At 33.1% G+C, this 14,169-nt stretch overlaps 1 protein-coding gene across 1 annotated transcript in view; it reads left to right on the top strand.

The window, feature by feature from the left end:
* LOC140437045 (uncharacterized) overlaps positions 1-14,169 on the top strand; it is a 38,640-nt gene that overhangs the window by 8,669 nt on the left and 15,802 nt on the right. The window contains exons 3-6 of the mRNA XM_072526280.1: positions 484-795; positions 1,377-1,586; positions 6,089-6,302; positions 8,284-8,520. Of these exons, the coding sequence (XP_072382381.1) occupies positions 484-795; positions 1,377-1,586; positions 6,089-6,302; positions 8,284-8,520 (973 nt within the window). The remainder of the gene's footprint in view (positions 1-483; positions 796-1,376; positions 1,587-6,088; positions 6,303-8,283; positions 8,521-14,169) is intronic.

Raw genomic sequence — 14,169 nt, 5'->3', positions numbered from 1 at the left:
AAGAACTGCTATCTACCTGCATACCACATTCGAATTATTTGTCTCCGTTAAATAAATAATTAAGATTTTTATGGCAATTCTTGGTACATATTTTATAAGTATTATTTTGGCCTGGTGTGACAATTTTAGAAATTTAAAACTTTTTTTAACTGTTAACATTAAAATTATCCACACACGTCACTACAGCAAAGAAAGTCATATTAATGTTTAGTTCTCGGAAAATATTCCCGCACATAGCATATTCTGATATGTAATTGTCACAGCATAAACCAACCTATTCTATCTGTTTCTCTTCTTCTTTTTCACAATATATTTTATCTAGTCCCTTAATATCAAAACAATATATATAATATATATATATATATATATATATATATATATATATATATATATATAGGTATATATATATATATATATACATATATATAGGTATATATATATATATAATTATTAATGTACTAATCTTCTTTATTTTAATTTAAGGTATTTGTACCAATATTAGCAATAGCAACAAAGAAGACTTCGATTCACTGTGCTCTAAACTGAACCATAACAAAATTACTACGCTTTTCTCTAACGACCATTATAATCGTGGTCTAGTAAATTGCAAGACCTCTTTACAGGGTAGTTGGGATTTCGCTTACGAAAGGCCTGGACAGTTTTCAGGACGATGTAGTAACCCGAAATCAAGAATACATTCATGTCTTGTTCCCGATAAACTATCTTTAAGTAATAATCAAAAATTTAATATGGCCTATCAAAAATGTGAAGGAATAGATGTCACTTTTCAGGGAAGTAAGTCAAATTGATTATAGGTCGAGAATAATAAAAAAAATTATAATTTTATTTCTCTGGAATTTTTATAGTTTGACAATTTTTCTAGCAATATTTCTTATGCCTGAAGATTTTAGAACATAAACAATGTCGCATAATATTACGTACCAAGTTAAATGTGTTCTAAAATGCTCTATACCAAGGAGTATAAGGCTGGTGTTTTGTAATGATCTATTGTTTTCAGAATTTATGAGCCGTGATCTAGCATTATTTATCCTGACATTTCGTATGCAACTGTGACAGGCATTATAAAAGGCGACAGGTGAAAGGCGACATAGAATAACAGACTTTATATACAATTAATCACATAAAGATGTAAGAATTTATGGAGGCTATCACAACATCAAAGAATAGAACAATAATAGAGAGGGGCCAAAAAGACATCACGGTCACTTCTAAGATACGCAGTAACAGGTAACAATTGTCTAAATCCTGGAATGTCTGTCGCAGTTGCCACGGATTAATTCCAGACCACGGTCTATAAACTCGAAAACAATGTACCATTACAAACCATCACGTGTTACAGTTTATGGTTTTTTTAGTGGTGGAGTATGGTTGTTTGGGTGATTGGTATAGAGGAGACAAACACTATTTCGCTGTTTATAATACAAGGGAATCTAGAAAAGCAGAAGCATACAAATGCTTTATTAAAAATGACACAAACGATTCAATCATAGGAATATCGTTAACTGCTGAATGTAATACACTAAATAGTCCAACAGAGAGTCCAGAAGTACTATATTTAAGTCCTGGTAAGTAAAGCTGACATATTATTTATAATTCTAATCTCACTTTTCGTTTACAGCAGTATCTAAACGATTAAAATATTTTTGTGAAGTTGTTCCAAATATTCTAACACCACATACCAAATTTCATAACAAAATTCCCACTTTTGGTTTTTTTATTATTTTGGTGGATATTCGGTAAACTAATATGTCATGGAAAGAAAAATCTGTAAAATAGGTAGAATTAATTCTGTGGCGCCCCCCGGGGGGTTTGAGGAGTTAAAACTTTCCCAGGGCATATAAAGTAAAAAATATATAAAGAATAGTAGGAAAATATAACTTGTCTTTCACACACAATATAAAAGATCCAAAACGCTAATTTAATAATTAAATTACCACTTTAAATATGTAGAATACAATAATTATTGTATAAATACACAATAATTACTACACAATAATTAATAATATTTTTCATTATATTTAGATATAGATGCCTAATATTAGGCTTCTGATAAAAGTAGACAGAACGAGTCTGTTGCGAGTAGCATGAGCCTACAGGACTGTATCTGCGGCGGCCTTGTGGACTATCACGGGTTGTGTTCCACTGCATGTGTTAGCAATAGAAAGGAGACATCTCTATGAGAAAAGAGAGCATCTGACAACAGCCATAAAAAAAGGGAAATATTAATGGTAAGATGGCAAGAAGAGCGGAACAACACGGAAGATGTTGCCCAGTGGACCAAGATGCTGATCCTGAGCCTAAGGGACTGGATAGATTGTCTGTTTTAGGGCGTATTTTCATAGGTTTAGAAAGACAGATACAGATAAATGCCTATACTGCGAATATTCTGACACTGTTACTCACACAATGCTGTAATAAATGTACAGTGGAGAGAAACAAAATGTGTAGAGAAATAGGTATGAACCCTATGACTGTGAGAGAGATGATCGTGAAGATGACGGGAAGTAAGGAGGGTTGGAATAGTGTTCACAATTACATCCGAATAGTAATTAAAAAGAACGAAGAAGAAGAGAAATACCAACCGGACCAACAACAGAGATACGGTCTAGCTAAGAGTGCTTCAGAGTAGGGTAGAGTGCTTTAAGAGTGCGCGGTCAATAAGAGTGCACGATTTTCGGAGTGAGTCGTCGACATGAACAAAGTTTTAGTTCGTACCAATTAAGCGGAGTGTTTGTATGTGTCTTCAGCATTTTAGGCAAATAAACACCGATAATAACGTTATTAGGTAACTTTAATTAGTTTTATCTATTTTCTTATTATATTTTGAAATTTTTGATATTGTACACAACTGTAGTTTGTAAGAATTTCGCGGTAATATTTTACCATACTTGCAATAGACTTTGAATGATCGTATGTATCATACCGTTGTTTACAATTTTGCACCAAGATGAAGGCAGCACTAGCATTTGTTAAAAGATGCTCGTTTTCTAAGAGTGCGCAGTCATTAATATTGTAAGGGTACGCGTGCACTCTTATAAACCAGGTTTTTTTTATAACGGATTAACCGTATTTTTTTTTGTTTAAGCATGTCTGGCAGAAAACGAACTTCTCAGCGTGCTTTATGCTCACCGGTGGTTATGGAGGCAGCAAGAATAAGGGTTGAAAATGGAGAAAGTAAGAGAAGCGTGGCAAAATCTATAGGAATGGCGGAAAGTACGTTAAGAAAAAGGCTAAAAAGAACAACTTTAGCTACAAAGCTGGGAAGATTCGACATTATTTTAATAGCAGAAATGGAAGAAGAGTTGTGCAACTATATAATAACAATAGTCAACATGTTTTATGGGTTAACTTCTAGAGCTCTAAGAAGTTTAGTGTTTGAGTTCGCTGAAATAAATAAATTAGAACATCGTTTTGACAGAACTTCAAAAATGGCAGGCAAGGGCTGGCTACGTGGATTTTTACAAAGATGTTAGTTTGAGGCAACCTGCCGCCACTAGCGTCGCCAGGGCTATTGGGTTTAATGAACCACAGTGTAAGCGGTTTTATGCAAATCTCTTAAAGTTAATGAATAAATATAAATTACCGCCACATGCAATTTACAATATGGATGAATCGGGATTTTCCACTGTCCCAAACAGGCCTCCTAAAGTTTTCTCTACAAAAGGAAAAAGGTGTGTCAATAAAATATCTAGTGCAGAACGGGGAACCAATGTTACTGTTGTATGCACAATGAGTGCTAGTGGATAATATATTCCTCCCGCATTTATATATCCACGTAAAAGAATGAAGACAGAACTTTTGGATGGAGCTCCACCATCATCAGTTGGAATGGTATCCGACAGTAGTTTCATCAATCAGAGCCTGTTTCATGATTATGCTACACATTTTAGAGATCACGCTAAGCTAACAAAGGAACAACCAGTCCTATTGATAATGGATAATCACACTTCCCATCGTTGCATTGCATCAATTGATTTTTTCGACATTATAACATTATCGCATTAACACTTCCTCTTAATAGTAGTCACCGTATTCAGTCACTTGAAAGATGATTTATACCCGCTAAAAAAGTTTTATTCCAACGAATGTGAAAAATGGCTGACGAACCATCCAGGGTAGGTAATTACGGTTTACCGAATTGCTTCAATATTTTCTCCAGCATACTTTAATACTCCAGCATACTGCTACTATAACCAATGCAATTGAAGGTTTTAAAGTGACGGGGATATGTACCTTTAATCATGACATATTTACTGACGCTGTTTACGATAAAGCTGTTTTCACAAAGCCAAAAACAACGCCTCATAAGAAAATTTGGAGCTGTTCAGGGTGCAACAAAACATGTAAAGATCCTATCACAGAAAACTGGATTAAGTGCGTATTATGTGCTGAATGGTGGCATGAAAAGTGCCTACGCAGGTTTTTCTTTTAAAGTAATAATGTTTAGTTCGCAAATTATAATTGATTTTATTGTTTATGTACCAACAGGCTTAAATAAAAATAAATATACTTTCAACGCAATTGGTTTTGAATTTACACTTGATTAAACCTTAAGTGCGAATTCTTGAAGCACTCTACCCTACGACAGTTAACTGTGCACAAGTAGGAGAGGGTGGTTTTAGTTGGTAGACGGGATAACAGATACCTGAATATTTGGCACTGCTAGCTTTAGTACTTTAAATTAAACTAAAACCCAAATTTTAAGGACTCAAAAAGGAGGTAGCATAAAAAAATTTCGGTGCACAACCAAACCACTCCCCAGGCAAATTATACGTGCGCCACTGGTTTAATTTAATATGATTAAATTTAAGAAAATAATCAAAATAATAATTTTTGTAGTAGAGATAGTGCAAACACTGACCATGTCAAAATTCACGTAAAGGCAGAAAGGTTCTAAGTGGAATTATACTAAGTAAACTGAAACGTTCTACCTTCCACGTTGCATAGTACAGTGCATTTCGCATGGAAGTGGGGACTAAACTAAATTTCGTCTACTGCGCGTGGTCAGGAGTGTTTGCACTATTTCTACAAATGACAATTTCTCAAATGTAATCTCGCTTGACTAGTCCATCTGTCTGATAATCGTTTAATTTCGGGGCATTGTTTTATAAACTTTATTTTTTATTAGTCCCCAAAAATAAAAATCGCGTGGTGTATAATCAGGGCACCTCGGAGACCAGGGTTCAAAAGGACTCTTTCTTCCTACTCAGCGCATAGGAAATTTTTGGTTTAACCATTGACGAAAAATCCTTGAATTGTGAATGGATGTACCATCTAGCTGGAAATACAATCCCATTAGTGAATGTAGCCTCATCGGTAAACATAATCTTATTCAGAAAAATTACCTTGAGGCCAGTAACAATAATCTAATCTTATATTCTCATCACGTTCTTTTAACGTATGCAAGACCTTTGGTTTATAGGGCTTGATTTTGTGACTCACAGTCACTGTTTTGAGATGCATAAAACAGACATTACTTCGCTGAGATTGTACCTTCAATAGAAGATGGTACCGTAAGAAGAAGAATAATCAACAAAAGCATCACATAATTTAAAAAATTTCGATGGGTAATGGTATGATGGTCTTTTCCATCACAACATCTTTTAACTAGTAAATTTAAAATTATTTAAAATATTCACAATGAGGTAATTGGTATATATTTAATAAACCAGTAAAATTTTAAAACTCCAAACGGATTACAATTGTTCAGAACGTTTTTGATAGTATCAGACTATCATCAGTGAATACTGAGTACTTGTTAAATAACCCCATCACTAAATAGTAGATATATTTTGATTGATTATTAAATGTTTAAAATTATAAATTGAAATGACACAATGCCGATGTTGAAAGATTTATTTTCAGCAAACACAATAGCCTCTACTCGAAACTAAACCCGCATCTGGGTTGTTCAGAAGATACCAGCCAACTCAGTTCAATGTTTTAATTAAACATATACCAATTAAATTGAAAGTTTTTACTTCATTGTAAAGTTTTTTAACTGATACGGTATACAGCCAATCACCCAGAACTTTCTCATTTTAAACTGTTTAAAATATATTTTTAGTAAAGCAAAATCCTATAGAGGCAGGGTGTAAACTTCCCCAAATTATTAGTGGAGACTGGATAGACAGTGTTAATATCGATGCAAAGGTCTTTATAAACCAAACTCACATCGCAGAAACTGATACTATTAACGGTAAAATATTAACAACTGATTATATTTGTCAAGAACAAAGGGATAATATCTTTGTAATGGCAAGGTATTCTGTGACCGGATGGTAAGTTCTTTTTTTATATTATTTAAAAATAATTTGTCACTAACCAATAAATTAATAAAATTAGATATTGAGAGATATTAAGAGCTGTCTTAAGTTGCTCCACCATAGTTTGTAATTTCTCGAATGTGCCTGCTAGAATCACGATGCCGTCAGCGAATCTGAGGTGGTTTAACTTGTTGCCATTAGGGTTCATGTCATATGTTGACCAATTTATACACCACATATATACCTCACACAAGTAACATAACTATTCTCCAGAGGCTAAGAAAAGACAAAGAAATTATTAACACCACACACAAAAATCCAAAAAGCCCCCGGGGGAGCAGCATTGTGACAGAAAACTTAAAATATGCAGGAGAGAGTTTAAGAAACCAGCTTCGCAAGCTAATAGTAGAAGTGTGAGATGCCGAAGAAATTCCCCAAGAATGGAACAAGTCCATTATAATTCCTATACACAAAAAGGAAGATAGAATTGAATGCGCGTACTATAGAGGGATATCTTTGTTAGAGTTAATATACAAAGTGCTCGCCATACTAATTATAGGTACACATAAACGATTAGAATTATATGTAGAGAACAATCTAGAAGAATACCAGGGAGGATTTTGCAAGGGAAGATCAACAAGCGATCAAATTTTTATGCTAAAACAAATCCTGACCAATTGCTATGAATACAACATTTCAATACAAGTACTTTTCATTGATTACAAAGCCGCCTACGATGCAATAGACAGAGACAACTTAATAGAAACGCTAAAAGAATTGTTAGTGCCAGAAAAAATAGTAAGATTGATAAAAATGATAATTTTGAAAAATTGACAATGCAACGGTACAATCTCAGAAGAATTCGAAGAGCAACGATATAGACCTATAAATCTTTAGGTCTATTACGATTTTGATTTAGGATCACCTTTGTTGTATAGAAGCATTACTAGACTCTCTCTTTCTCTTTCTCTCTCGCAGTGTTTAGGAGTTTAGCTACTATGGAGATATCTGTTAACTAGTTCTGTTAGTATTGAGATTGTTATTGTGTTGCTTATTTTCAAAAGCTCGGCAATTATACTGTCGTGTCTTGGAGCTATATTATTTTTTAGATCTTTCTATTTCGAATCCTTCTATATTGGGTAGTACTTCTGGTCCCACTTTTTTATTTTTTCCTTTGACGTGTTTTTTGTTGGTTTATTAGGCTGGCTATGCGAGCTGTACAAGGATTTTTTAGAACTCTTCAACTATCTTTGTTTTTTTTTGTATTTGTTCCTCTTTGTTTTGTTATTGATGTCTTTAATTTAGATAAACTTCTGAACACCCAGTGTTTTTCTTAGACATTTTAAACCTCTGTTGTTTTCTATGACTTGCTCTATTAAGTTTTTGTTCAATTTTTTGATGTCACATTTTCGTTTCTTTCTAATTGTTTTATTTAGTTCTACGTATTCTTCAGTGTGGCGTTTATTTTCTTTAGCTCTTGTTTTCTTTGCGACCTATAGTCCGGCTTCGAGAAGATTTTTATTTATGTTTTTGTTGACCTCGCCAATTTGGTCCTGATTATGTGGAGGATCTATTTCGAACTTACTCGCTAAGACTGCTCGGAATTCTGCATTTATTTTTACTTTAAAGGCATCACTCCACGATAACTATAACGATGGTCACTGCCAGTTATTACGTTCTTTATTGTTGTGACATATTGAAATATCTTTTTGCTATTTGAGGAAAAAATAGTCTATTTCATTTTTGGTAATATCGTTAGGTACGATCCATGTCCACTTTCTCAATTAACATTAGCATGTGGTAAAATAATCTGCAAATTTGCAGTTATTTGTGTAGAGTATTTCTTCAACTGCTATCTAATAAAGTAAGCCAAAGTGCAATAAATTATAATAGCCGATTTTTCATGTTACCTGTTTGATTTTATTATTTTTTCCGAAAAAATTATAACATGACATATTGGTATTAATATATTTATCATTTTTATTCTTGTTTCAAGTCCAAATGACTATGTATGTTTTGAATTTGTAAAAAATGAGGACAACATTATCACATATAAACGAGGAAAACCTACAGTACATCATCAATTTGATAGAGCATGTTCTTTTCCATTCTTTGAGACAGGAAAGAATACTACACACAACTACTACTTTAGGAGAAATCCCAAACCTAAAAAATGTCCTTTTAAAGGAAAATACACTTTTACACAAAAAGGAGATGTTCCATTTGAAGTAAGGTAAGTTAATTTCATTCAAAATATATTTTAAAACTTACTTTCTACTTTACTAAAAGCCATATATTTTAAGCGAAGCTATGTTTGTTTTCCATAAACCGAATTTTTTTTATTCTTGGTACCGCACTAGGTAAAAAACAAGAATCTTAAATTAGTATCATCAACCTGCAAAAAAGTAGAGCAAAATTTTAATAAAACGTAAAAATTCTAATTTTTTAATACTGCGCCCATGATAAATTTTACTGTAATACTAGCTGACCCCACGAACTTCGTACTACCTTAGAACTAAATGTGTCACAAATAAACACAAAAAAATTCTCGAATATGTATGAAAAAGTTGAATTAATTTATTGCTTTCTGATAAACAATATTTTTATTTTTTTTTGCTTTGCATAAATATAAAAAAATGACGGTTTTTCGACGTGCGAATAATTGTTTAGGCGCAAAACATTGAAACTCTAAGTTAATTATTTCGCAAACTTCCAACGGTTGGCTTTGTGTTTATTATCATTGCAAAAGCCAAACGTATGGGAATTTGTAAACGTTTAAAATCAAATGGTACGTTCACTGGAATGATCGGTATACGTCGGATCAAGACATCATTTCCTTTGTATTGTTCCTAGATGATCGCTGCCTCAATAATATTATTTATTAGCTTTTTTACAGTCAGTATCGTTTCATTGCACAGTCGAGGTTGATTAATGTTACACAGCATAATGACAACTCATCCTACTTTTAATTGTAAATTGTTAGGTGAGAGTAAAGGGAATTCCAATAAATTCAAAAACTCTGTAGGATAGCTGACTACATCATCCTGATTTATAACCGTGCCAAATGATTTGAACGAAAACAGCTTTCCTGAAAATTCATAATGGTCTAATTCAGATCATCAATATCTGTATTTTTTGCCGCCAATATTTCTCGTCAAATTATGGTTTTTGACCTGGTGAGCTATGTCCGGAAGAACACGATGAATAAGATAGGCCCAACAAATTAATGGCTAATAAATTTATTTAAGAATTACACTGAGAAGATAAAATGATAATTGTAAACGTCCATACTACGCTCAATGCATAAACAATAATAATGGCCGACAATGCTGCCGACATGCTGGTTACTAGGTGAGAAGTGACACTGGTGGACGCCTAATAGGGTAACTGATCTAGTGATCAGTTAGAATTGGTAAGTTACCGATCGGGGTTAAAATGATTAAATTACTAATATGGCTATTAAAACATAGAGGTTAGTGATAAAAGGGTGAACATTAAGAGATGAAATGTTTAAGTCTACATCATAAAAAAAAAAACAAAAATAACAAATTTTGTCAAAAAAATAAAAAAAATTGGGTGGGGCGGATCACCCTTACCCCTTAGAGGTATGAAAAAATATTTCGAACTATTCTGAGCCCCACCGAATATACATATAAAATCTCATTAAAATGGGTCTAGCCGTTTTGGAGGAGCATGGCAACTAACTCTGTGGCACTAATATGGCTATTAAAAAATCAGAGTTTGCTGATAGCAGTGCGAAAATTAAGGGTTGTATGTATTATTTAATTCCACATCATAAAGAATAAAAATAAAAAAATGCATCCAAAAAATTAAAAAAGGAGCACCCTTATCACTTGGGAGTATGAAAAATATATTATGAGCTATTCTCAGATCTACCGAATATATATATATATATATATATATATATATATATATATATATATATATATATATATATATATATATAAAATTTTATACAAATTCGTCAAGCCTTTTCGGAGCAGTGTAGTAACGAACTCTGTGACACTAATATGGCTATTAAAAATAGGGATTGGTGATAGAAGGGTAACAATTAAGGGTTGTATGTATTTTTTATGCCGTCCCATAAAAAAATCAAAATGGTAATAAATAAATAATAAATAAATAAATAAATAAAAATTTTGTCTAAAAAATAAAAAAAAAATATTTAGGGTGGACCACACTTATCTCTTAGGGACATGAGAAATAGATTACAACCTATTCTCAGATCTTCCGAAAACACTTATAAAATTTTATAAAAATTGGTACAGCCGTTTCCAACCGGAGCAGTATGGCGACTAACACTGACACGAAAATTTTATATATACAGTAAGGTCTCGTTTTATGCGGTGGATACGTCCTACAGAAAAGCGCATATAAAAAAATTGCATAAAAAAGACATTACTTCTCTTGAAAAGGTAGGGATACGTTCCGTAACCCTCTAAAATTACATAAAACCAAGACAAAAACAAAAAAGATTGCAGAAATTAAAAGAAATAGGCAGCATGATAAATTACTTCAAATATCTGAAAGAAATTCATACAAAAGCTTTAAAAAAACTTAATTTTATTTTATGGGAAAGTAATAGGTACACATAGTTTTACATTTAAAAGGCGATTTAAAGGCGATATATTTTCACAAACTTCATTCTCGTGGAGACAAACTGGAGAAAAACAGCACGAAACAGATCAGAATGGAGAAGAATCCTGGAACAGGCCAAGACCCAAAAAGGGTTGTCGAGCCAGTGATGATTATGATCATTCTCGTTCTGTGTAGCTCTTCCTTTTCTGACAATGGGGGTTGGTTTTTCTTCCTCATCATTATCTTGTTCTAGACTCACGACGCCATTTAAAGTTAGATCTAAAGTTTGATTCAATTATATCATGGTCACTTAATGCATCACCCACAATCAAATTATCTATTTCATCGTAGCTGAACGTATTAAAACCATATCCGCCAATTTCATGTGCCAAATTAATTATATCATCTAATAGTGTCGATGTTTGAATGGTTGCATTGCTTGTTACACATGCTGGACAATCCTTCTTCTAACAGGCATTTAAAGTTCTTGGTCTTATTTGAGCGGAAGCAGATGCAATATGAATCAAACAATCAAAAATAGAAAATTGCTTTCACACGTCTTTTACTGTTAGGGGCTCATTTTGTAAATTACTCACGATGGATTTGTAAGTTGCCTTTATGTAATATTTTTATACGCTGCAATTATTCCTTGATCTAATGGCTGAATAAGGCTTGTTGTATTGGGCAGAAGAAATACTATTTGCACAAATAAAACTTTAAAATCGAGAGATTTTTCCTTTATATAGGCTTCTACTTCTGGTACGAAGCAATTATTGAACCTTTCTATAAAAATAGCTGCTGTTACGTTCATCCAATGCACTTGCAGTTGTTTTTGCACCTTTTAAAGCACGGGGTCTAAGAGATTTATTTATTAAGAACAATTTCAACATCCGATCTCCTGACGCATTGCTACAAAGTAATAATGGTACTTGATCTTTACTTGCTTTATGTCCACCTGCAGTTTTTTTATCCTTTGTGATGTAAGTACGGTTAGGCATTTTTTTCCAATAATTTTCGCTAGCTCCGTGGAAATATTTTTGCTGCTGCTTCATCTGCTGTAGCACTCTCTCCTGTAATCTTGATATTATAAAGTGTATTTCTTTTTATAAACCCGGTTAGCCATACTTTCCTAGCTGAAAATTCTTTACCAACTTGGTAAGTGGAAGTTGGTTGTTCTGACTGTTTCATTAACTAAGAAAACTGAAGAACTTTTTCCTGGATTAAATAACCACTTACAGGAATTCTTCTTTGAATGAACTCCACAATCCAAATTGCAAAGGTTCTTTCTGTTGGTTCTAATAATACATCCATTGAGTAAGATGAATATTTTGCATAATTTTGTACCAGAAATTATAGATTTTCTTATAGCAACTTCATTCTTCTTAATTGCTCTTAAAGTTGATTCATCTAAATTAAAATATTTTCCAATTGCCGTAGATCCTTCTCCTTTTTATAAGCGATCTAAAATTGTAATTTTCGTTTCCAACGAATTTATTGTCCTTTTTTTCTCCATTGGGCCAAATAAAATCTTAAAAAAAAAGAAATAAAAAAAATTAGAGTTACGATATTGAGATGCCATAAACCTCTTTTGATGAAAAATAAATCTTACGACACGCACATGAAAAGTTACAATCCGAAATCTGTGAACTGTGCTGCTTATTATACTGCAACTTGGAATCAGCAAAATTTATTAGAAAACAACTTATTATAAAACGAAGCAACGCTTAGAGAAAAAATATTTTAAGAGAATTACAGGTTATACTTTTTAATGGGAATAAGCCACAATTAAAGGTTAAAGTAAGTTTATTGACGTTTCAATTTAATAAACTTACTTTAACCTTTAATTGTGGCTTATTCCCATTTAAATAGTAATTACTTTAAAATGCCACAAGGAAATAGCTTCAGAACAATACACAGGTTATACCTTTCAATGCGAAACTCCCAATGATGTAATAGAGACAATATAACACGGGAATCCCCGAATTGCAAACGCTCACTTTACTAACATCTCGATGTGAATAGTTAATCTTTAATTATAATAGTAAGTAATAGAAATTTTTGGATGAAATATAAACCGCACAACTTTAAAATCACATAAAAATAATTCGCATAAAAAGAGACATTACTGTATTATAGAGATATCAAAATATTGTGCTGGTATTGGACAGAACGTTTTCGCTGATCAAATAATATAAACTCATTTTGACATAAAGTTTCACGGAAGAACGTTTTCTCTTGTGATGGGTAGCTCTTTCGGGGCGACAGACTCAGTAAAACACAGGTTTGAAGTAAAAATAAATCTATTAATTTAGTATATCTACAATAAATAAAAATAAAAGGAATTCTACGTTGTATACTTATACAATGAATAAAACTAAAACGAATTCTACTGGATCCCGTGATGAACGAAGTCCTCGGCGAACGTCTATAAAAGAAAAGAAATTAATTAGTACTACTAATAAGAAACGAAATGGGGGAAATCGATCGCGTGCAGATTTATACTAGCTTTCGCTTCAATTCAGCGAAAGCCCCGAATATGCTCGCAAACAAAATATTTAGCTGTGCAGACCCATGGCAATGTTCAATACACAATGCCGACGGGTTCCGCTTGGCTAAGGACAGAGTATGATCCTCAATACGGAAATCTCTCTGTCCCGGTTGGTTCTGTGCAGATCCACGGTAATGCTCAATACGCAATACCGATGGGTTCCGCTTGGTTAGGGACAGAGTACGATCCTCAATACGGAACTCTCTCTGTCCAGAATGGCTCGCAGGTTCACTACACCGGCGAGTCAGGGAGCCTAGAGCGCTAACTACAAGACTATCTAATTCCGCTATTCACACGCCTTAAATAGCCGTTCTGAATCCCACTCGGCCCTCACGTTGTAGAAGTGGATGCGCAAATATTGACACTCCCACGGTTCGAACTGTTAAACGATCAGAGCATCGTTACACTCTAATCAAATAATATAAACTCATTTTGACATATTCGAATGCAAATTATCAAAGCGTCAAAAGTAAAGCAAAAAAGAAGTTTTCAGGAAAAGTAAAGAAATAAAAATTTAGTTAAAGAGATATTTCAATTTAGAAAAACTTTGGACAAAGACAAAAGAAATAGTAGTTGTGAATACGTTCATGGAAGGTATAAAACAAGCTGAGTTTGAAAGACGAGTGACTGTGTGTCTAAAATAACTTCATCGTATAATTAATGAAAAACCTAAAATATCGAAAAGACCAAAAAAACAACAATGTGGACCGACAGAGCAATATTTAAAATCACCAT

This window comes from Diabrotica undecimpunctata, chromosome 3 (assembly GCF_040954645.1).
Source record: "Diabrotica undecimpunctata isolate CICGRU chromosome 3, icDiaUnde3, whole genome shotgun sequence".
Taxonomy (NCBI): Eukaryota; Metazoa; Arthropoda; class Insecta; order Coleoptera; family Chrysomelidae; genus Diabrotica; species Diabrotica undecimpunctata.
The sequence above is the reverse complement of the archived record's forward strand: the minus strand, read 5'-3'. Positions and strand labels throughout refer to the sequence as shown.